Genomic DNA, 25,122 nt, shown 5'->3' on the forward strand with positions numbered 1-25,122 from the left:
GACACAACTCTAAGACCCACTTATAAAAGAATATAAATCTTGGCTGAAATGATGAGAAATGATAAAAACAAAAGTAGAAATTCAGGGCTCATGAGGTTATGAGGAGAGAGGCGTGTTCCTGGGTTCACTCCAGGCCAATCACCCCTTCCTGGAGACCACCCCAAAGGCAGTTCAATGATACTAACTAACACCTGAAGTCAAATGCCATCAAAAGAAATATAAAAACAAATAATGAGGGGCTTGGGGGAGGGGGGATGGGGAGTTAGTGTTTCATGGGGACAGAGGTTTAGTTTTGCAAGGTGAAAAGAGTTCTGGGGATGGATGGTGGTGATGGTTGCACAACCATGTGAATGTGTTAATACCACTGAACCGTACACTTAAAAATGGTTATGATGGGACTTCCCCGGTGGTCCAGTGGTTAAGACTCCATGCTCCCAATGCAGGGGGCCGGGGTTCAATCCCTGGTCAGGGAATTAGATCCCACATGCCGCAACTAAAAGGATCCCACATGACACAACGAAGATCCCACACGCGGCAATGAAGATCCCACGTGCCGCAACTAAGACCAGGCACAGCCAAATAAATAAATAAATATTTTAAAAACTAAATAAAAATGGTTATGATGGTAAATTTTGTTATGCGGTAAATTTTGTTATGTGTATTTTACCACAATAAAAAAAATAATAATGGACAGCTAGTGAAAAGAACAGGATGATGGAGAAACATGGAAAATGCTCAAAGTAAAAAAGGCAAAACAGAGTCGATGTGTGGGGGAAAAAAACACAACTGAGTACTATGGGGTGTAAGGGATTATGAGTGGAATTGTAAGAGAAATTGATAATTTCCTTGGCAAATGGTTTAAATTTAACCTAGAAGTTTAAAATCTCAAAGGCTTTACACCATAGTATAGTAAGATAATAACAAGCTTTCATTCATTTGTATGTTGTAAAATCACATTTTAAAGACATTTAAAATTCCTAAAACAGAAGATGTACCTTAGGGATATGGATATAGTTCATCGTTTTCTATGACTTAGGAATTCCCAGCTTTTTTTTTTTTCTGCTTGAACTTAATTACTGTTTATTACAGCATTGTCCTTATCTACAAGGGGCTACTTTATTCTACTTTGAGATTTAATGGAATGAGATGAGTGAATAAATCTCATGAACGGGAGAGAAAGATCAAAGATGTGAGTAAGGAGAGGGGAAGGGAGAAAGAAAAAGAGGGACAGAATGACATGGGCCCAGGGTGGGGAGGTGAGAGCCAGGCAAAGTCAGTGCAGCAGGCAGCTGGGAGAGGTGAATGGTGAGCTACGGGGGTGTGGAGGGAGGGCAGCTGAATGGGAAGGCAGCCCATAGGACACAAGAGCCCCAATCCTCATATAGATCTAGCACTGCTGCTAAAAGGAGAAGAGGGTGGGAGTGTCAGGGCTCTGGCATGAACAGAAGCAGACGTGGAAGTAGATGGCAGGCTGCTAGGGCACCCGGTGGGCATGTCTACACATATGCCTACTTCCCAGCTCTGTCTGCTGAGAAGGTCTGGAAGCAGTGGCATCGCAGGGGCACTGAGCACCCCAGTGCCCAGATCCTGGTTTCTAATACCATTCTCCACTATAAGGAACTGGGGGTCCCTGGAAAAATGGCTGATGACGGAGCTGAGAGAGCAAGAAAAAAGAGCAAGGAAAGAGCAAGGAAAATCCTATCGTGCCAAAAGTAAGCAAGTGCTCAAGAATGATATGATGTGACCAAATGACAAAGGAGTCAGCTGGGAGGAACTCCCACTGGGCAAAATAAATCATGCCAGTAAAGGATTATAAACCATGGAACAGAGAACAGAGGACACATCCATAAGTCCACCCTGATATGAACAAGTTCCTTACAGTAGAAGGCCAGCTAGAAGATGTGCAAGGAATGACAGAATTAGAAAATCATCATCTGGCAACTACCAGAAACCTGACTGATTCAGGTGAGACTCCTGGGAGGATGCAAGAACTAGCGGGTGAGAGTTGTAGGGGTAACAGGGTATTCAGTCTCCACGTGTCTCTCATGAAAGATTGAGCACAAAGGAAAAGAGAGAATCCTGAAGCCTCCACCCCAAACTTGATCAAGGTCGGGTCAAGGTTGACATCAAGGTAGTAAGACATGGAATAAGACATCACATGTCCTATCGATGTCATGTGCCCTGGGGAGAACAAGCATCACCTCGGTGGGGACCTGCCACACAAAAGTGCATGGCCTGGATCATCATCAGGAAACAGCAGACCACCCCACACCGAAGGACACACTACACACCACTGGCCTTAAAAATGCCCACATGGCCATGAGACACAAAGACAGACGCAGGAGCTGATCTAGATTATAAGAACACGAGGCTGGGGCTTCCCTGGTGGCGCAGTGGTTGAGAGTCCGCCTGCCGATGCAGGGGACACAGGTTCGTGCCCCGGTCTGGGAAGATCCCACATGCCGCGGAGCGGCTGGGCCCATGAGCCATGGCCGCTGAGCCTGTGCTCCGCAATGGGAGAGGCCACAACAGTGAGAGGCCCATGTACCGCAAAAAAAAAAAAAAAAAAAAAAAAAAAGAACACGAGGCTGTAGTCTCTTTCACTATAAAGGACATTTTGGGAACAACTGGCAAAATGTGAATAATATCCTTAGATTAGATAATAGATTAATACAATAATAGATATACTAATATATAACATATATGATATAACCTATCATAATAGATACCGTAATAAATTAGACAATGTCAATTTCCTGATTTTGAACTGGACAGCAGTTATGCAAGAGAATTCTCTGGTTTGGGGATACAGACACTGAAGTATTTCAGGATGAAAAGGCCCATGTCTGAAACTTACTTCAAAATGGTTCAAAGGGAAAATTAATTGTGTATACATATCCATGTATACATTCATATGCAAATGAGAGAGAAGGAGAGAAGGAAGGGGAGAGGAGAGGGAGAGAGGGAGAAGGATAAAACAGTGTAGTAAAACAGCAACACTGGGGAATCTGAGTGAAGATTCGAAAGAATTCTCTGTCAAATTACACCCAAATTATGTCAAAATAAACATTTAAAAAAATTAAACAAGAAACCCCCACATGAGCTGCACATTTGCTTCCTCAGCAGAGTGGGAAAAGAGAGTCACAGCAGGGGCCTACCACGGCAAACTCATCTCTGTCCAGGTGCCCGTCCTTGTCGATGTCACTGAGGTCCCAGACCTGCAAGGGAAGAGAGCAGCAAGGCTTAGCGGGGGGCGGTACCAAGGGACTGCTGGGAGGAAGGGCCTGTGTGGCAGCACGCATGCCCACCAGAACTCAGATTCTGACTGCACACCAGGGTTAAGACAAGGCAATCAAAATGCATTTAAGAACCAGTCTGTAGGTTCTCTGAAAAACCATCATCCAATGAAATACTGTCAATTCCAAGATCCTTTCCACCATATTAACATTCATTTTCTCTAACAAATGATCATGATTGTAATCACGTCCACCCTGATTTTTAGATTCTTTGGTTTTGGTGCAGGTGTTGCTCTGAACACAAGCCCGCCTTCCCGCCCCCACTGACTGACACACACACACACAGACACACACACATCTAGCCCCTGCCCCCATTCACGGCAGGGCCACGGGAATGCATTTGAGTAGGCCTGTGGGATCTTGTCTCCTCTCCCCTATCAGTGGATGGTGAGAAAGATCCCACAAAATATGCCAGGCCGACCTAGCATCCTGAAAGACAAGGCAGGCATGGATCAAAGGCTGTGTGCTGGGTTTTCTAAAGTACAACCAAGGCACTAGCTTCCTGACCCAAGTCAGCCCGCCAGGACCAGAAGCCTGTCTGACTTGGACAGTGCTGCACATGGCACCAGTGCCCAGAGCCAGGCAGAAGCCCAGGGTCCATCTGTGATGCTACATATGCTGGTACCCGCGCCCCCAATCAATCACTAGGATCTTCAGCCCAGGGATGTTTCTCACATGTGGACCCTCCTCTTCACCCCCTGCTGCTGTGTCCTTGGCTTGGGCCTCTCCAACACTCCACAGAGGCCAGAGCTTCCAGCTGGCCTCCCTGCCTCTAGTCCTGTACCCAGGGTAACCACAGGACCTGCTCTAGAATGCACTCTCACCCCACCTCACCCTGCTGACGGCATCCAGTCCCTGTGCACATGGAGACCACTGTGCCCTTAGCTGGTCCCTCAACCCCAGCCCAGTCTCCTGGGACTCCACCTTGATCTCTAGGGACTTCAAATTGTTCGCAGTCCCCTCAAGCATATGGATGCCCTTTTGAAGGTGTCTGGCACTCGGCTGAGTGTTTTACGTCTTTGGTCTCAATTTAAGAAGCAGAATCTCAGAAAAGTAATGTTCCCCAAAATACGGCACATACAGGCCTTCCTAACTCCACAGTCCTCCCCTGCCACAGCACCACTGATATTCGGGGCCAGATCATCTCTGTGGTGGGACATCCTGTGCATTATAGGATACTGAGAAGCAACCATGACCTCAACCTACCTGATATCAGTAACACCCAACCCAGGTGGGACAACCAAAAATGTCTCCAGGTACTGCTCTACATCCCCCGGGAGTAGAACCGCCTGGTGAGAATATCAGCCGTACTCAGCGTGCCAGGCTGCCTCTGCTCATGCTGTCTTGTGCCTGGCCTTCTCAACCCGTCATCTGCAACCTGTTCCTTCCCTCTAAAGGCTACAACCCAGGGGCACCTACTCTAGGCAGCCTTCCCTGCCTGCCCTGTACCCCTCTGCTCTGGCGGGTCAGGAACCTCCCCCTCGACCACTGTCCCCAGCAAGCAGAACCGTGATTATCAGGGAGGCAATGGTTGGGCGGGCGGGGGTAAGCACCAGGGAAGAGTGCAGGCTCTGGGGACCACCAGGACCTCATTCCCTTCTCCATGCAACCCTGAGCGACTAACCAGCCACTCTGAAGGACCCCCATTTCCTCACATGGAAAATGGAAGTGACACCATTCATAACAAAGTAGTTGCAAGTACCTGGTGACTTCATTCCTGCAAAGCGCTAGAATAGGATCTAGCACATACTAAGCCCTCAATAAATACCAAGATCTTAACTATTACTTACTTATTTGATCTCCTGGACTGTATTTAATTTCATCCCCATTTTCCCAGTGCTCAGTACAAAGCTGGCCCAGAGCAGACTCCGAAAAATGCTTCTGAATGACTAAATGGATGCATAATGCGTGGGTACAGGGATGCACAGGTGAATGAGTGTGTGCACAGATGCAAGGATGGATGCCTGAGTGCATTGATACATACCACAGATGGATGGGTGCATGGACACGGATGCATGCATGGGTGTGAATGCACGCATGCATGGATGGGTGCGTGAATGTGGATGCATGCATGGATGGATGGGTGCATGGACATGGATGCATGCATACGGACGCATGCATGCATGAACGGGTGCACGTGTGGGTTGATGCTTGGAGGGAGGGAGAGACCGAGAGAGGAGTAGATGAGAAGTGACCCCTGTGGACAAGACCTGGAGCCAAGGTGGAAGATCTGCAGAACTCACCCTTCCTAGCCGTAGCTCCCTTTCTAATAAAGCACACTCCACCTCTGTTGATCTCTTTGTCTTGTTCAGGATTTGGCTCTACAACATTATTACACCCAACTTTCAGGTATTTTGAAGAACTGTCACACTGTGCAGGAACAGATCACCCCATCCTGCCTCATAAAGACCACTGGTGATCAGCGTGGGTCCCCATCATAGGCCTCCGTCTACACCACACCACAGCCAAAAAGAAGACAAAGGGATCTGTGAGATCCCCTTTCTTAGTGGCCTCATTTCAAAACAAAGTCCTATCTGGATCCTATCAAATGGGCCAGTAACTGCAAAAGTGATATTCAAACAGGAAAATTATTAGGTGAATCCAAGTGGGTAGGAATTTGCACCCTTCCCCATGGTTCTACCAAATGTCATGAGCCAGACCCACAGGCGTGGCCTGGGGCAGCAGGGACCATGCTCCACCCTCCTGCTCTACGTCTGCACCTGCCACACCAGCAATTCCATCCAGAGAGATGACAACATCCATCCCCTCTCGACCCAGAGCGGGAAACTCAGCACAGAGATAGCCATGCAGAACTGGGCTTTGTGCACAGAGCAAACATGAGGGGCCATAACGCAAACATTAGAAGGAAAACAGTCTGGTTTAGAAACCTGTATCTAAAAAACTTGTATTTAATAGGAACAAAACTGAGGCTTTTTTTTTTAATAAAAATGGGGGGAATGCATAAAATTTTATCTAAACTTGCAGCAGAATTGAAAGTACCTTTACCTTAGGTTCCTAGGCAGGAAAAAACAAAAATTAAAAATAGAAAAGAAATACAGACATATATGCCCATACTCTTCCCCTAGAAGCACAATGCAGAGGGGGAAATCACAGTCTGGGTTTGAGTCCCAGCTCTGCCTGCCCCGAGCCCTGGGTAGTGAGTGCACTTCTCAGGCTGCTCCCCATGTGTGCTGGGGAGCCTCTGTGAGCTGCACCCTGTGAGGCCCCAAGCCAGCCCAACTGCAGCAATTGCTCCACCCATGTTGGCTCTTATGAAACCCAACACTGCATGGCTGTGCAGCAAGACCTCGAAGTGTCTGTGGGGGGTGAGCATGGGGCTGACTGGACTCAGCAGCAGTGCCCGGTGTGAGAGAACCACTTACCCTACCCAGGACATCAAGAGGCAGCTTTGAGTTCATGAGGACTGGCTTGACTTTGTCTCCAGAAAGCAAACCACTGATGGGTAAGAGGCTTTCAAAAATTCCATCAAATTTTGCCTTTTCTTCTACCTAGTTGGAAAGAAACAGCCTGAGTGAAAAAGTGTGAGAGTCCAAAATGAGCCCTGGCCTGAAGCTGATTGAAAATGGGCAAGGACACAGCACTGGGCTCACCTAAGAGTACAGGACTGTCCTACTGCACTTCCAGAGTGAACTCTAGCCAGAAGGATACAGCCCTCTGGTGACTATGGATCTGGTGGCCAAGATCAACAGGGGAGAGAGGAGCTGGGCTTCACTCTCTGCCACAGGGGATGCCTGGGAGACCAAGGTCATTCCTACCTACCTCCTAGCTCACTAGGATGAGAAAGATGAAAGAACGAAGAACGAAATCTGGATATCAATCCATAGAACTTAAACAACTAAAGAACCAAATATAAAAATAAACCAAAGATGTAAGCAACTAATTATCAAAACCAACTTTAAGCATAAGAAGTCCTCTGTGTCTGACAATAAAAAATAAATAAATAATAAAGCTCCTCAGGAACAGAGTGAAGGGCTGGGCAGGGTTTGCAATGCAGAATAGCAGCCTCTACCATTCTGAAATGCAAAATGCGGGCAGCATGTAAAGGGAGCTGTCAGTGAGGAGGAGGGTCTGGGCAGGGGCCTCCAGTCTGCCCTCCTATGGAAATAAAGCCTGTGGCAAGGGGAAGTGAGGATATGGCAAACCTCTCACCACTCTGACCACAAGCTGGAGCCACTGGGAGCCCTAGGAAAATACTCTCGACAAGTGTCCATCAATGGAACAATGGATAAACAAAATGGTCCATCCATACAATGGAACATTATTCAGCCATTAAAAGGAATAAAACACTGATGCACACTACAATATGGATGATCCACAAAAACATTACGCAGAATGAAATAAGTCAGTTACAAAAAGATAAATGTTCTATGACTCCACTTACATGAGGTCCCTAAAGTACTCAGATTAATAGACAGAAAGTAGCATGGTGGGTGCCATGGGTTGGGGGAGGGGGAATGGAAAGTTAGTGTTTAATGGGGACAGAGTTTTATTCTGCAAGATGAAAACGTTCTAGAGATGGACAGTGGTGATGGTTACACAACAACGTGAATGTGTCTAACACTACTGAACTATACACTTAAAAATGGTTAAGATGGACCTCTAGGACAACTTCAAGCATACTAACATTCACATCATAAGGGTCCCAGAAGGAGAAGAGAGAGAGAAGGGGACAGTGAGCTTATTTCAAGAAATAGCTGAAAATTTCCAGAACCTGGGGAAGAAAACAGATATCCAGGTCCAGGAAGCACAGAAAGTTCCAAATAAGATGAATCCAAAGAGGTCCACACCAAGGCATCATGATTAAAATGGCAAAAATTAAAGATAAAGAGAGAATCTTAAAAGCAACAACATAAAAGCAAGTAGTTACATACAAGCAAAGTCCCATAAAACTCTGCTGACTTTTCAGCAGAAATTTTACAGGCCAGAAGGAACCAGCACAATATATTCAAAGTGCTGAAAGAAAACACTTACAACCGAGAATACTCTCTACCGAGCAAGATTATCATTCAGATTTGAAGGATAAATAAAGAGTTTTACAGACAAGCAAAAGTAAGAGTTCAGCACCACTAAACAAGCCTTATGAGAAATGCTAGAGATTTCTCTAAGTGGAAAAGAAAAGGCCACAATTAGAAACAAGAAAATTATGAAAGGAAAAAAATCTCATTGGTAAAGGCAAACATACAGTAAAGGCAGGGATCAACCACTTATAAAGCTAGTAGGAAGGTTAAAAGACCAGCAGTAAAATCATCTATTTCTATAATAAGTAGTTAAGAAAAACACAAAATAAGAAGACGCAAAATACGATGTCAAAAACAAAATGTGGTGAGGGGAAGTAAAAATGTACGATTGTTAGAATGCGTTCTAAATCTAAGAGAGCATCAACTTAAAATACTCACCTATGCATACGTTGTTATACATGAACCTCACAGTAACCACAAACCAAAAACCTATAATGGATCTACATAGACACAAAAGAGAAAAGCATCCAAACATAACACTAAAGAAAGTCACCATATCACAAGGGAAAAGAGCAGAAGAAAAAAGGAACTCAGACTTCCCTGGTGGCGCAGTGGTTAAGAATCCGACTACCAATGCAGGGGACATGGGTTTGAGCCCTGGTCCGGGAAAGATCCCACCCCACGGAGCAACTAAGCCCGTGCGCCACAACTACTGAGTCTGCGCTCTAGAGCCCATGAGCCACAACTACTGGCCCGTGTGCCACAACCACTGAAGCCCACGTGCCTAAAGCCTGTGCTCCATAACAAGAGAAGCCACCACAATGAGAAGCCCGCGCACCACAACGAAGAGTAGCCCCCGCTCGCCGCAACTAGAGAAAGCCCACGTGCAGCAAGGAAGACCCAACGCAGCCAAAAATGAATAAATAAATTTAATTAAAAAAAAATGGGAATAACACCACCAAGAATTAGAAAAGCATGCATTTAAAAAAAAGAAAAAAAGGAACAACAATAATAAAACTACCAAAACAAACTGAAAATAATGAACAAAATGGCAATAAGTACATACCTATCAATGACTACTTTAAATGTAAATGGACTAAATGCTCCAATCAAAAAACATGGAGTGGCTGGATGGATAAAAAACAAGACCCATCTATATGCTGCCTTTAAGAGACTTCAGATCTAAAGACACACACAGACTGAAAATGAGGGGTTGGAAAATGATATTCCACACAAATGGAAATGAAAAGAAAGCTGGGGTAGCAATATTTACATCAGACAAAAGAACTGTAAAACAAAGACTGTAACAAAAGACAAAGAAGGGCATTACATAATGATAAAGGGGTCAATCCAACAAGAAGATACAACAATTGTAAACACAGATATGCACCCAACATAGAAGCACCAAAATACCTAAAGCAAATATTAACATAAAGGGAAAAATTGACAGTAATACAATAATAATTGGGAATTTTAATACCCCACTTACATCAATAGATCATCTAAACAGAAAATCAGTAAGGAAAGAATGGCCTTAAGTGATACATTAGATCAGATGAAATTAATAGATATATATAGAACATTCCATCCCCAAACAACAAAATACACATTCAAGTGCACATCGGACATTCTCCAGGACAGATCACACACTACAGCACAAAGCAAGTCTCAATAAATTTAAGACTGGAATCATATCAGTCTTTCTGACCACAACAGTATGAGACTAGAAATCAACTACAGGAAAAAAACTGCAAAAAACACAAACACATGCATTCTAAACAATATGTTACTAAACAACCAATGGGTCACTGAAGACATCGAAGAGAAAATCAAAAAATACCTGGAGACAAATGAAAATGGAAACAAAGTGATCCAAATTCTGTGGTATACTATTGTAAATCAACTATATTCCAGTAAAATTTAAATATTTTTTTAAAAATCTATGGTATACAGCAAAAGCAGTTCTAAGAGGGAGTTTATAGTGCTACAAGCCTACCTAAGGAAACAAGAAAAATCTCAAACAATCTAACCTTACACCAAAAGATACTAGAAAAAGAAAAACAAACAAAACCCAAAGTTAGTAGAAGGAAGGAAATAATAAAGATCAAAGCAGTAATAAATGAAAAAGAGACCAAAAAGACAATATAAAAGATCAATGAAAGTAAGAGCTGGTTCTTTGAAAAGATAAACAAAATTGATAAGCCTTTAGTCAGACTCATCAAGGAAAAAAAAAAGGGGGCCTAAATAAATAAAATCAGAAATAAAACAGGAGAAATTATAATTGACATCACAGAAGTACAAAGGATAATAGGGGATTACTATGAACAATTATATGCCAACAAATTGGAAAACTTAGCAGACATGGATAAATTGCTAGAAATGTATACTCTCCCAAGACTGAATTAGGAAGAAATAGAAAATGTGAACAGGCCGATAACCAGTAATGAAACTGAATTAGTAATTTTAAAAACTCCCAACAAAGTCCAGGAACCAGACAAATTCTACGAAACATTTAAAGAAGAGTTAACACCTATCCTTCTCAAACTACCGCAAAAAATTTAAGAGGCAGGAAAGCTTCCAAACTCATTCTACAAGGCCAGCATCACCCTGATACCAAAACCAGACAAAGAAAATGACAGGCCAATATCACTGATGAATATAGATGCAAAAATCCTCAATAAAATATTAGCAAACCAAATTCAACAATACATTAAAAGGATCATACACCATGATCAAGTGGAATTTATTCCAGGGATGCAAGGATGGGTTCAATATCAATAGCATAACATTAACAAATTGAAGAATAAAGATCATATGATCATCTCAATAGATGCAGTAAAAGCTTTTGACAAAATTCAGCATCCATTTGAGATAAAAACTCTCCAGAAAGTGGGTAGAGAAGGAACATAATTCAACATAATAATGGCCATATATGATAAGCCCACAGCAAACATTATACTCAATGGTGAAAGGCTGAAAGCATTTCCTCTAAGATCAGGAACAAGACAAGGATGCCCCCACTCTTGCTACTTTTCTTCAATATAGTATTGGAAGTCCTAGATGCAGCAATCAGACAAGAAATAAAAGGAATCCAAATTGGAAAGGAAGAAGTAAAACTGTCCCTGTTTGCAGATGACATGATACTATACATAGAAAATCCTCAAGACACCACCAAAAAAATACTAGAGCTCATCAATGAATTTGTTGCAGGATGCAACATATACAGAATTCTGTTGCATTTCTGTACACTAACAACGAACTATCAGAAAGAGAAATTAAAGAAACAATCCCATTTACAGTTGCATCAAAAACTATAAAATATCTAAGAATAAATCTAACTAAGGAGGTAAAAGATCTATACTCAGAAAACTGCAAGACACTGATGAAAGAAACTGAAGACAACACAAACTGATGGAAAGATATATCGTGCTCATGGATTGGAAGAATTAATATTATTAAAATGACCATACTACCCAAGGCAATCTACAGATTCAACGCAATCCCTATCAAAATACCAATGACATTTTTCAAAGAATGAGAACAAATAATTTTAAAATTTGTATTAAATACAAAGGACTCCAAATAGACAAAACAATCTTGAGAAAGAACAGAGCTGGAGATATCAAGCTCCCTAACTGATGTTACAGAACTACCGTAATCAAAACAGTACAGTACTGGCACAAAAAACAGACACAAAGATCAATGGAACAGAACAGAGAGCCCAGAAATAAACCTATGCACTTATGGTCAGTTAATCTAAGACAAAGGAGACAAAAATAGACAATGGAGAAACAACAATGTCTTCAATAAGTGGTACTGGGAAAACTGGACAGCTACATGTGAAAGAATGAAATTAGAACATTTTCTTACACCACATAAAAAAATAAGCTCAAAATGGATTAAAGACCTAAATGTAAGACCAGAAACCAGAAAACTCCTAGAAGAAAACATAGGCAGAACACTCTTTGACATAAATCATAGCAATATTTTTTTTGGATCTGTCTCCTAAAGCAAAGGAAACAAAAGCAAAAATAAAGAAATGGGACCTAATTAAACTTAAAAGCTTTTGCACGGCAAAGAAAACCACCAACAAAAATGAAAAGACAGCCTACTGAATGGGAGAAAAGATTTACAAATGATTTATCTGATAAGGGGTTAATATCTAAAAATATACAAAGAACTCATTCAACTCAATATCAAAAAACAACCTGATTAAAAAATGGGCAGAGGATCTGAACAGACATGTTTCCAAGGAAGACATACAGGGCTTCCCTGGTGGCACAGTGGTTAAGAATCCGCCTGCCAATGCAGGAGACACAGGTCCGATCCCTGGCCGGGAAGATCCCACATGCCGTGGAGCAACTAAGCCCGTGCGCCACAACTACTGAGGCTGCACTCTAGAGCCCATGCTCTGCAACAAGTGAAGCCACGACAATGAGAAGCCCGCACACCGTAACGAAGAGTAGCCCCTGCTTGCCTCACCTAGAGAAAGCCCATGTGCAGCAACAAAGACCCAACACAGCCAAAAATAAAAATTTTTTTTAAAAAAGATAGTGAACTTTATATTATGTGTATTTTACCACAATTTTTTTAAAAAAAAGAGAAAAAACAAATCAGAGCACAAGCAGACACTGTGTACTCGAGTCACCATAAGCAATGAGAATCCCAACTCCCTGCATCCGCCTGGAGTGTGGAACTCTCCCTGGATCTGTCAGACTCGCTGGCTCAGGCTTCAGGAAGCCCAGGAACTTCCACCACAGAAAAGAACATTAACACTTGTCACCGTTTCTCTGAATGGACTGCAAAGCTCTCTGCCCCACCACAGTGCCATTCCTGCCCCAACTCCCCTCTCCAAGGCCTCACAGGCTCCTCAGCCGCCAGCTCTTCTCTTGAGGCCTCAACACAGTTCCTGCCAGAAAGGGGCCGAAATGGTTCAAGGAATAATAAGATCCCTTTGGCACCATTTTCACAACAAAGCAGCTGCTTTTCAAAGTAGGCGCCGTGCAATTGGACTACAGAGAAAGAAATCCTTCGGTACTGCAGCAACATGCTTGATTGCTCACAAAGGCAACTTCCTGACCCCTCAGTCACCTGAGGCCTCTTCCTGCCCTGTCCCTGCACCCGACCTCTCCCATATAAACCCTTTCAAGGAGGGAACACACCAACCCCATAAAAAGGGACAAAAAAGCACTTGGGGCTGGGGGGGTGGGTGAGGGGTGTCTATTTCATAGCAGGACTGCTATTAATGTCAGTATTTAAACCAGATAAAAGTGAGGAAATGTGACAACCCGCTCACAGTGAGTTGGGAGGAGGTCTTATTACTGGGAGACTGTCTCCAAGCCATACACAAGTTGCCTTCTGGAGTAAATTCCGCACTTATTAGGAGACACCACTCGTTTTTCTTTCTAGAAGCAGTAACACAGCTCTACAGCCACAATATCCTGTCCTAAAAAGAACACATTAAGTATTGAGAGAAGCTTTTCAAAAAGCAATAGGAGCAAAACAGAAAGGAAAGAATTATAACGCATAAACTGGCTGGAAATAACGAAGAAAGCTACGAAGACATCCTGGAAGTCTTCATGCTTGAGAGTTCTCACAATTTCTCCTTCTATCCTGATTAACCAACCCAAGCAGCAAAACCACAGAACATGACCTAGAAATACGAGATTTCAACTGTAAACATTTCAGAGTCCAACATCTGAAACTTACCTAACTGCCTTAGTAGGCAACACCCAATTATAGGAAAAGGGGATAGATAGCCTTTGCAAAGACTCTAATTTGGAAAAGTATTTTGTCCAACTTCTGTGGCATACTCACTCTGAAACAGAGTGGATGATACAATCGTCCTATGAAATGTTCTGAACGTCATAAATGGCTAAACGACTGCATGTGAAAGACAGCCGAGGGGCGCCTTCCCCGGTCACTTACCCTCACAGCCCAATGGGCCTCTGCAGAAGGCGGCGTGACCATCAAAGGGCTGCTGGTGTCGTGCTGAGGAGAAAGAGGTACATTGCACTGTAGCTGGCACAGAATTCTACTACTGGAGGATGTGTTCACTATAAGGGTACACATTTCAAAGTGCTTTCAAAATGGAGAAAAACCTCAAAAAGTTAAACACAGGATTACCATATAACTCAGCAATTCTACTCCTAGGTATAGACCCAAAAGAACTGAAAACAGGTGTGCAAACAATTCCTTGTGCATGAATTATTATGTCCACCAACAGACGAATGGATAAACAAAATGGGGTAGACCGCACAATGCAATCTTATTCAGCAACGAAAAGGAATGAAGTACTGACACATGCTACAATGTGGATGAACCTTGAAAACATTATGCTGAGTGAAAGAAGCCAGCTGTATGACTCTATAAAATGTCCAGAACAGGCAAATGCATAGACAGAAAGCAGATTAGTGGCTGCCAAGGGTTGGGGGAGGGGGAAATAGGGAATGATTATTTAATGGGTGTAGAGTTTTCTTTTGGGGTGACGAAAATATTCTGACCAGTTAGAAGTGATGGTTACCATAATATTGTGAATGCACTAAATGTCACCCAATTGTTCATTTTTAAACAGTTAATTTTAGATTATGTAAATTTCCCTGCAATTAAAAAAAAAATTAAAAAGAGGGAGAGAGAAAACATGGAGAGATAGATAAATAGATGATATTAGAAGAACGTGAACTTGAAGGATTTTGACACTTACAAACTTAGGCGGCGGCATGTTCAAATTCAGATTGCTCAAGGTAACTTCGTGGCCGCTCTGTGCACAGGCCACTAGTCTCAGTGCAACATAGAAACCCTGCAAATCCAAAAAAGGGGGAGGCGTAAACCCCACCCAGCTGGCAGCGGCAGTGGCAGAGCTGTCTGCAGCAGTGGGCTTTGGGGAAAGAGGGATTTCAGTTTACTTCAACAAGGAAGACCACATGTGAGCAAGTCACTTACAGTGTTGAGCAGAACTGGTCTCACCCTGGGAGCACTGTTTAAATGAATATGCTAAAATGGACTTAGCCCATTGCTTTCTGAACACCGTAAAATTTCAAATAAATGTATTTTCAAATAAATGTATTTTCAAAAATAATCTCAACATTTAGGAAATGCTAGATTGTAAAAGTAGCAGACTGCAGTTTAAGAGTCTAAAGAATGGTTCAAATATGCGTTGACTTTTTAAAAATGGTTTGAAATAGACACAGTTGTTTGGGAATTGACACTCGCGATTCCCTGGGATGCCCCTGGCCTCACTGAACAGAGCATCTCCTACTCACCCTCCCTACTCCCCAATGGCCTGACGTGGACTTCACTTCCCACATAAGGACAAAGGACCTGAACCAGGCCAGCAGGGGCCTTGACTCCTCCTCGCCCTCCTCCTAACCCAGAACTGGCCATGCCACAGTCTTAGTGGACTCGTGTAGCATCACCTAGTTTTTTTTAAATTGATCAACGGGCCTAAGAACATGGACTCTTTTTAAAACTGTAAACACAATTATGGTTTTAAAAACTTCTTCAAAGAGATGAGCACTAGAGCAGCTTTTCTCAAGCTGATGTCTACAGAATGCCCGTGTAGAGTGTAGAGAAATGGGGACATTAGTAAGGTTAGAAGAACTGCATTAAGCAAAGTTAACAGGGCTCTCTTACACAAAGATCCTCAGAACCCTTAACACCCAGATGTGTACTGTGAATCTCAAGCGAGGGAGGAAAAGCTAACGGTGCTTTCCCGACGGGTCAGATCACGGACAGTGAGACACCAGGAACAACATCCCTTGGAATATAGTTTGGGGAAAGACTGAACTAAATTAAAATATGACCACTTAAAAATCATAAGTACTATAACATTCCATTTATAGAACATTCTCAAAATGACAAAATTATGTCAGAGAAGGAACCAGTGGTTGCCAGGGGTCAGGGTGTGACTACCAATGGGCTGCATGAGGGAGACTCTGGGGTCTGAGAATGTTCTGATCCTGACTGTTGTGATGGTTACGTGAATCTATGCAAGTGATGAAATTACATAGAACTATATACGACAGAAACAAAAACCACAAGAAAGTGCAGGTATCAATAAAACTGGTCAGCTCTGAGTCAGGCTTCTGAGCAGTGTGGTTTGGTGAGAGCTGGGAAATGATACACGGGAACTCACTGAACTATTTTTTGCAACTTCCATCAGAGTCTGAAGTTATTTCAAAATAAAACGTTTTGAAAACATTTCAACTGCTTGTAAGCACACAAAATATTACCAGATACGCTAACCATGAAAGATGGCTCCAAGAGTTCAAAAGACTTTTATTTCAAAATGAAACCTTCCCGTTTTAACAGTCTGATGTCCGCACTTATGACCAGTAATACTTGTCAGTGGAGACAACGAGGAAGGAAGTGGAGAGGTGACCCGGCCTGGGGGCTCTGGCCCAGCCCCTCCACTTGCTCTGTGTATACGGGTATATACCTGTTTGTCCAAGAACCCTTTACCTTCTGGGTCGGCCAAGTCCCATATCTGTGGAAACACAAAAATGCTCGTGAGTGCGACCACTGATCATTGACTGTTTAATCACAAAACAGGAGCCACCATCGCTACATGTGGGCCTTATGTATACGCCACAGCAGCCACAGACTCAGAACAGGTGAATAGCTTTCACCCCTCCCTCCCCCCAGGGGCACACAGCGGTCCGTGGCAGAGCCCAGAGAACACCCAGGTACACCTGGCTCCAAGGCCAACATAAATCCATAGCTATCAAGATCCCAAGAGCACTCAGGCCTCTTGTCTGCTATGCAAGCAAAGGGTGGCAGTAGCCATCAGAGCACTTGGATCTACCAATTACAGACCCGAGACGCTCACAATGGCCAGCTCACTTCCAAGGGAAGTACAGACCGCATGAAGAGGGGTCTGCACAGGCCGGCCTTCACCTGCCGGGGGAGCCCTGAGGGCGGCCACAGAAATCGCTATCATTCATCACATACCTTCCCAAGGATAATGTCTGAGAGCCCAGACTTCTTTAGAAAAAGTGCAGCTTCACTCGCCCCAACTCGCCCTGTGTATGCTGGGTCTACCTGGAATTGGGGAGCAACACTTGAGACAAGGCTTCAGCAACAGAGCAGCAGGTAAAAGCATTACCCATGACACTGGCTGCTAGCTGATAATTTGGAAACAGAAAGGGACGAAAGGCCTTACTGGGCTGCAATTCACAGCTGTGGTTTCTGAGTCACTCACTCTAATTTCAATCCAAAAAGACACTAGTGAAAACTTACCTGCTTGTAATAAGATTCATATAATGGATTTCCAGTGGGAATCTGTAAACAAAATCACAGATATTGGTCAAAGGTGGACACAAAACCCTTCTAAAAAAAAGTGTCCCTCAATTCTCTTATCACTAAAATACACAATAATGAAAATCAAAATTTATGCACTTTAAACGTGCTCTATACGTGGACTGTAGTTTATTTTCAGAGATAACACACTTAACTCGATTTAGAAAAAGGAAATGTTAATGCTCTTAAATAATCCCGATTCCAACACAAACAACACAGTCGTTCAGGAAGGAGCAGCAGACCAGAGCCGTTTTCTATTCACTGACCGATGGGATTTCGGTGTGTCCAGGAGCTCAGAGGGAAAAGACACCCTTATCCTTTGAGATCGTTCTCTGGCTCCGGAACCAGAACAGGAGTTTCTGCACATCATCATGAATCACCAGTCACAGAAGCTTCAGACTGGTTTCCCTGCTCCAGGTCTCATCCCCACCCATCTCATCCTCCACCAGCCGCCCACCCAAGGGCTGCGCAAAAACCACTGACCAGCCCCGGCCGCCAGGAGCGAGCTGGCCAGTGACTGCTCCCACAATGACAGGCAGGAAGTTCAAAATCCTCAGCTTGGCACCGAAGACACTCCGTGTTCCAGACATTCCAGATTCCCCAAGATGTCGCTGTTCAGAGAAGGTAACCACCCAGTCTAGGATCAAGCGGCAAATTGAGGCCACGCCTGGATTCAGCCTGGTTGGCGGCCAAACCCTCACACATCCCACCGTGTCACGGTCTCTCTTCCCAACCTCAGCAAGCCACCCGCCAGTGGGGAGGAGGGGATCTGCAGGAGTATGCCAGCAGGGGTAGGAATTCAGCAGCCACTAAGATGTTAGCTGTAAAGGCTTACACGTGTTGGTCTTTTACCTCATGACGGGAAAAAAGCAGGACATGGCTAACTTGCCGTTGATTTAGTGAGCAAGAAAAGTGAAGAAGACACCATTATGCTTAATCTTATGGAAGAACTGGTGTGTAAACAGGTAAAGAGAAGAATGCCAGGAAAAATGAGTACCACATGAGAGGCGGGATGACAGTGTTTATTTTAAAAGTCTTTGAATGGTGTTGTGCAACTTTTCATAATGAATAAAACTGGGGGGAGGCGGGTTCCCTTCAGTTACAATCACTGATTTGAACCAGCCCAACACTTGCATTCCGCTGTGCTGTAAAAAGTCATTTCAGGTTAAAAATAATGCCCAGATTACAGTCAGCTCCTCTGGAGGATGCCAACACCTGCAAATGCAGAAAGAAGCGAAAGTACAAGAACACCAGCAAGAGAGAAGGAAAACAGAAGGAAAAGAGCAAAAAGATCTGAAAGGCAGCAGAGGAAAGTCAAAAAAAAAAAAAGAAAAACGGGAAAAGAAAGAGGGAAATCCTGAAAAGGCAGAAAAAGCTAAAAAACTAGGCAGAACAATGTGAAAAAGCAAGAAAGGAGGGTAAAGGCCAATGGCTTGAGAAACAAAAGGCGACAACACCAATAAGAAGAAATGAGAGCTAAGTGGGGAATTCCCTGGTGGTCCAGTTGTTAGGACTCTGCGCTTTCACTGCCGTACTAAGATCCTGCAAGCCACATGGCGCAGCCAAAAATAAAAAAGAGCTAAATGTACAGCTACAGCAGCTCCCTGGAGGGAGGGTTCCTCCTGCCCTGGGCCCCTGTGTATACCGTCCTGGGGGAGGCTGTCGCCTTTAGCTTCTTATGACTTAGATGGCAATGTCCACCATCACACCCTGTTTGATCTCCAGGGTTTAAAACCCCACATGAACTCATACAACTCAATAGTAAAAAAACAAACAACCCAATTAAAAAATAGGCAGAGCATCTGAACAGACATTTTTCCAAAGAAGACATACAGATGGCCAACAGGTATGTGAAAAGATGCTCAACACCACTAATCATCAGGGAAATGCAAATCAAAACTACACTATCTCACCTCACACCTGTTAGAATGGCTAGCATCAAAAAGATAAGAAATAACAAAGTGTTGGAGAGGGCGTGGAGAAAAGGGAACCCTTGCACACTGTTGGTGGAAATGCAAATGGGTACAGCTGCTATGAAAACAGTATGGAGGTTCTTCAAAAAGTTAAAAACAGAACTACCATATGATCCAGCAATTTCATTTTTGGGTATTTATCCAAAGGAAACGAAAACACTAAGAAAAACAAACAAACAAACAACAACTCCATGTTCACTGCAGCATTATTTACAATAGCCAAGCATGAAAGCAACCTAAATATTTACTCATCAATGGATGAACAGATAAAGAAACTGTGGTGTGTACACACACACACACTCATGCACACAGAGGAATATTATTCAGTCATTAAAAAGAAGGAAATCTTGTCATTTGTGACAATGTGAATGAACCCTGAAGACATTATGCTAAGTGAAATAAGTTAAACAGGGAAAGACAAATACTGGATGATCTCACTTATATGTGGAATCTAAAAAACAAAAACAAGAAACCAAACTCACAGATACAGAGAACAGATGGGTGGTTGCCAGAGATGGGAATAGGGGGTAGGTGAAATGGGTAAAGGTGGTCAAAAGGTGCAAACTTCCAGTTATAAAATGTCATGAGATATAATGTACAGCATGGTTAATATAGTCAATAATACTGTACTGTATACTGAAAGTTGCTAAGAGTAGATCTTAAAAGTTCTCATCACAAGAAAAGAGATTTTATAACTATATGGTGATGCATGTTAAGTACTGTGATCATTTCACAACGTGTATAAATAGCAAATCATTACATCGTACACCTGAAACTAATATAATGTTATATGTCAACCATAACCTCAATTTAAAATAATTAACTAATTAAAATTAAAAAAGCTCTGCATGCTTTCAAAACACATCTCCCCGGAGAAGTAAGGCTGAAAGAGGAAGCAAAGTCAGGCAGGCTGTTGTCATCTATCAGTAAAGGTAACCGTGCTGGGTCTAGATAGCACATCCTGTGCCCTGGCTCATGGAAATGGAATGCAGAGACCCTAGGGACCCCCACCCTGACAAAGGTCCCCTTCCTGCCAGCAATCAGAGAGGCACGGGTCTGAAATGCATTTCCAGTGGGATTTTTTTAAGATCTCATGGTAAGCAAGAGAGAGGTTTCCAAGCTACTACGATTCCAATGAAAAAAAGTTACGATATTTGGAGCATAGATGGTTAATAACTGTCTCAAACTTCCCAAACGCTTCTGAACTAGATCCATAATTAAGAGGAACAAGACCCCAAATAGTCCAGAAAAGGCTCTGAAGCCCCAGGCCCAAAGCTTGGACCATCGATGCTAAGGGCTCATCCTACAGACAGTCTATGGCCAAGTGTTGATCCCAAATGACCCACAACTAACGGAAAACCACAGAATATGCCTCACCCATTCCTCTCTAAGTACAGGAATCAATTTGGGTAACCTGGGACAGTGACAGCAGTGAAAGGTTCTGATTTAATTACACATACCTCAGGCACTACATAAGCAGAAGGGGGAGTAAAGGGAGAACACCAACAGATCTAATGGCACTTCCTCTTACCACACTACTTCCTCCTGGCGACAGCGGAGTCACACCTGCAAGCTGCCCAATACACCGTTGCAACAGAGCTGAGGATGAATGCTGCTAAGGCCTCGAGTCCCCAAGTGACAGGCAGAGACCTTGGACACAAACAGCTTGTTGGTAAAGGCAGCCGCTCTGCTGGGACAGAGCCCCCTGAGAGCTGAGAGTGGGCACCAGAGCTGCCCACCTCTGCCTAACCCCAAAGCGAGCCCAGAGGACAGGCCAGGGGACAAGGCCTTCAGTGTAAGAGGCTGCAGACAGCTCTGAGATGGCTTCAAGAATGGACGGAGCCGGCCCAGGAGGGTGTTCTCCTCCACCAGCCCACTGTGCTAAGACGCCATCTTTGACTCTGAATTATTCATTGAAGTTCAATATAACTTTCAATTTGATCTTTCAGTTGATCTCCTAAAATACTAAGAAAAGTTCCTGTGGCCTCTTCGCTCTAACCTCCACCCCAGAGGCAACCTACAAATGGGGAGACTGGGAGGGCAGCACATCAGGGAACATCCTTCTGCTGGGAGGCCTTTAAACTCCACAGTTCATGCAAGTGTGCGCAATTTTAATGCTGGAGAAAACCAGCTTGAGATGAGGAACACAGCAGTACTACTTTGGAGGGGAAACCCTGAGGACTGGGGTTCTGGCCACACCTAACCCTCTCAGGATTGAGTCCATCCAGCTCTCTGATTCCTGCTTTCATCCATGGGCGGGAGCTCTTATGCAAAACAAAGCAATGATCGCTGGCCTTGCTTGTTTCAAAATGACATTTGTAAAGCAAATTAATTTTCATTTTAAAACTTTTAGAAAAGTATAATGCCTTGTTCTGATAAATAGTGGATCACATTTACTGAGCCTCACTATTTTCTATCCTGTACCTCATTTAATTGTCCCAAACAATGCTATGGGCAGGTACTACTGTTCGTCCCAATTTATGGGTGAGGAGACTGAGGTTACCTTGCTCAGGGTCACACAGCCAAGGAGTGACGGAGCCAGAGGAGACCCAGGCCATGTGGCACTAACCTACTCTGCACCCTGCAAAAACAGCCCAGGCATGACAGAGCCAGACACAGGGCCACTGCACAGCCTCCCGTGCATGCTCACCTAAGAAAAGGCAAAACACGTGATTATGTCATGGTACATTTTATTCAACAGACATGGTCAAAGTGCAAGACTTGACTTAAGCATATGAACTAACTTGAAAACCAGCGCAGCCTGCCATTTCCTCAGGAAAACTGAGACCCCATAACGGCTGTGTTTTTCAAAGCTGTTGCCAAGTTTTGCAGGAAGTTAGGCACTTTACACCAAAAGACATCCCTGTCTGAGTTCCTCCTTGGAAAGCAAGATGCTGACTCAAAAACAAGGCTAGAGAAGTGCTCACTTGATAATCCTTGCACTTCGCCTTCCACTTAGAGATCGTTCCCCTCACTATTTGCACAACCATTACCTTGGCAGTGCGCACGGCCCTCCAGGCAGGCCAGACCACATTCTGCAGGTAAGGAAACCGGGACATAACTCAGTAGCACTCAAAGAGCATCAGCAAAAACTGGGGCATCCTGAACCTCCCTGAAACTGACAGCTCACTCCAACTGCCAGATGAGAAGTTTCTAAGCCAGAGCTAAGGTGAACACTGCCGAGAGAACTGAGACATGAGAAAGAGCTTTCATAAATCCTGAAGAAAAAGACATCCCAATTTAAAAATGAGCAAAGGATAAGAAAAAGGTGATTCTGAAAGAAGAGATGCAGCAAAGTTAGGGGAGATGTTCAATTTAGGTACAGCAAAATAGAATGAAATGCCAGTTGTTTGCTATCAGGTTGGCAAAGTCAAAGAGAGGTGCCATGCAGGGTTGGCAAAGGTGGCAACACATCTTGGGCCCTGCCAGTGGGAAAATAAACTGAGTGGAATGGCCTTCTGGAGGCCAAAGCAACAACATGTGATAAGCAGGCTTATCACATGTTAAGCCTGATACGCAGGCTTAACATGATTCTTTGTTGATACAGATAAGATTACTCTAAAATTTATACAGAAAGGCAAAGGAGTTAAAACAATGTTGAAAAAGAATAAAGTGGGAGGAATCAGTCTACTCAATTCCAAGGCTTGCTATAAAACTACAGTAATTACGACAGTGTGGCAGTGATGGAGGAAAGACACGTAGAACCATGGAACAGAACAGTGAGCCCAGGAACAAACCCACACAGATGCTCCCAGTTGACTTCTGACAAAGGTGCAAAAGCCACTCAGGAGGAAAGAGGCCTGTTCCACAAATGGTGCTGGAGCAACTAGCCATCCATTGGAAGAGAATGAGCCTGGAGACCTAAGTCTCACACTTTTTACAAAATTAATTCCAAGTGGATCATGGACGTAAATGTAAAACTATAAAACTTTTAGGAAAAAACAGGAGAAAGGGGCTTCCCTGGTGGCGCAGTGGTTGAGAATCTGCCTGCTAATGCATGGGACACGGGTTCAAGCCCTGGTCTGGGAGGATCCCACATGCCACGGAGCAACTGCGTCCGTGAGCCACAACTACTGAGCCTGCGTGTCTAGAGCCTGTGCTCCGCAACAAGAGAGGCCGCGATAGTGAGAGGCCCAAGAACCGCGATGAAGAGTGGCCCCAGGGCTTCCCTGGTGGCGCAGTGGTTGAGTCCGCCTGCCGATGCAGGGAACGCGGGTTTGTGCCCCGGTCCAGGAAGATCCCACATGCCATGGAGCGGCTGGGCCCGTGAGCCATGGCCACTGAGCCTGAGCGTCTGGAGCCTGTGCTCCACAACAGGAGAGGCCACAACAGTGAGAGGCCCACGTACCACAAAAAAAAAAAAAAAAAAAAAAAAAGAGTGGCCCCTGCTTGCCACAACTAGAGAAAGCCCTCGCACAGAAACGAAGACCCAACACAGCAAAAATAAATTAATTAATTAATATTAAAAAAACAGAGGAGAAAATATTCAGGATCAGGGGCTGGGCAAAGAGTTCAGACTTGCCACCAAAAACCTGATTCATAAGGAAAAAAAATTGATAAACTGGACCTCATCAAAATTTAAAATGTTTGATCTACAAAAGACCCTGATAAGAGGATGCAGAGACAAGCCACAGATTAGAAGGAAATACAGCTGACCCTTGAACAATGTGGGGGTTAGGGGTGCCCACCCTCCACACAGTCAAAAATCCGAGTGTAACTTATAGTCAGCCCTCCATATACAGTTCCTCTGTACCTGCAGTTCCACATCTATGGAGTCAACCAACCTCAGATCAAGTAGTACTGTAGTACACATTTACTGAAAAATAAAAAAATAAATTTTTTTTAAATAAAGAAAAAAGAAAAGAAAAAATTCACATATAAGTGGACCTGCACAGTTGAAACCTGTGTTGTTCAAATGTCAACTGTATTTGCCAATCACATATCCAACAAAGGACTAGTATCTGCAATACATAAAGAACTCTCAAAATTTAACAACAAAAAAGGAAACAATCCAATGAGAATAGGAGCATAAGACATGAACAATTCACCAAAGAGGATATACAGATGGCAAATAACCACATGAAAAGATGGCCAGCATATCGTTAGCTAGGAAATGTAAATTAAAAACCACTGTGACAGGGAACTATATTCAATATACTGTAATAACTGATAATGGAAAAGAACCTGAAAAGTTACACATATAACTGAATCATTTTGCTGTACACCTGAAACTAACATATTATAAATCAACTATATTTCAATTAAAAAAAAATTGTCTTGAAAAACCACAGTGAGAGGCCATCACACACCTATTGGAATGGCTAAAACAAGAAATAGTGATACCGGGACTTCCCTGGTGGCACAGTGGTTAAGAGTCCGCTTGCCAATGCAGGAGACATGGGTTCAAGCCCTGGTCCAGGAAGATTCCACATGCCATGGAGCAACTAAGCCCATGCACCACAACTACTGAGGCTGCACTCTAGAGCCCGTGACCCACAACTACTGAGCCCACGTGCCACAACTACTGAAGCCCGTGCACCTAGAGCCCATGCTCCACAACAAGAGAAGCCATTGCAA

At 43.6% G+C, this 25,122-nt stretch overlaps 1 protein-coding gene across 37 annotated transcripts in view; it reads right to left on the reverse strand.

Moving 5' to 3' along the window:
* Window positions 1–25,122, reverse strand: part of EPS15L1 (epidermal growth factor receptor pathway substrate 15 like 1) — a 101,286-nt gene that overhangs the window by 60,602 nt on the left and 15,562 nt on the right. For 28 of the 37 annotated variants that reach the window (XR_004525988.2, XR_012331037.1, XR_004525989.2 and 25 more), the window contains exons 1-8: window positions 24,299–24,373; window positions 17,513–17,554; window positions 17,225–17,314; window positions 16,713–16,760; window positions 14,979–15,074; window positions 14,204–14,266; window positions 6,680–6,805; window positions 3,159–3,218 (exon numbers count right to left, since the gene is read on the reverse strand). Coding sequence is in view for 32 of the 37 variants with exons in the window: in XM_073802995.1 (XP_073659096.1) it covers window positions 3,159–3,218; window positions 6,680–6,805; window positions 14,204–14,266; window positions 14,979–15,074; window positions 16,713–16,760; window positions 17,225–17,314; window positions 17,513–17,554; window positions 24,299–24,358 (585 nt within the window). In the remaining 5 variants the exon portion in view is untranslated. Of the gene's footprint in view, window positions 1–3,158; window positions 3,219–6,679; window positions 6,806–14,203; window positions 14,267–14,978; window positions 15,075–16,712; window positions 16,761–17,224; window positions 17,315–17,512; window positions 17,555–17,838; window positions 17,958–24,298; window positions 24,374–25,122 lie in introns of those variants that run through there. The other 9 variants (XM_033853811.2, XM_033853815.2, XM_033853817.2 and 6 more) reach the window with 9 other exon arrangements.

The sequence above is a fragment of the Tursiops truncatus genome, chromosome 3 (genome assembly GCF_011762595.2).
Source record: "Tursiops truncatus isolate mTurTru1 chromosome 3, mTurTru1.mat.Y, whole genome shotgun sequence".
NCBI classification, from domain to species: Eukaryota; Metazoa; Chordata; class Mammalia; order Artiodactyla; family Delphinidae; genus Tursiops; species Tursiops truncatus.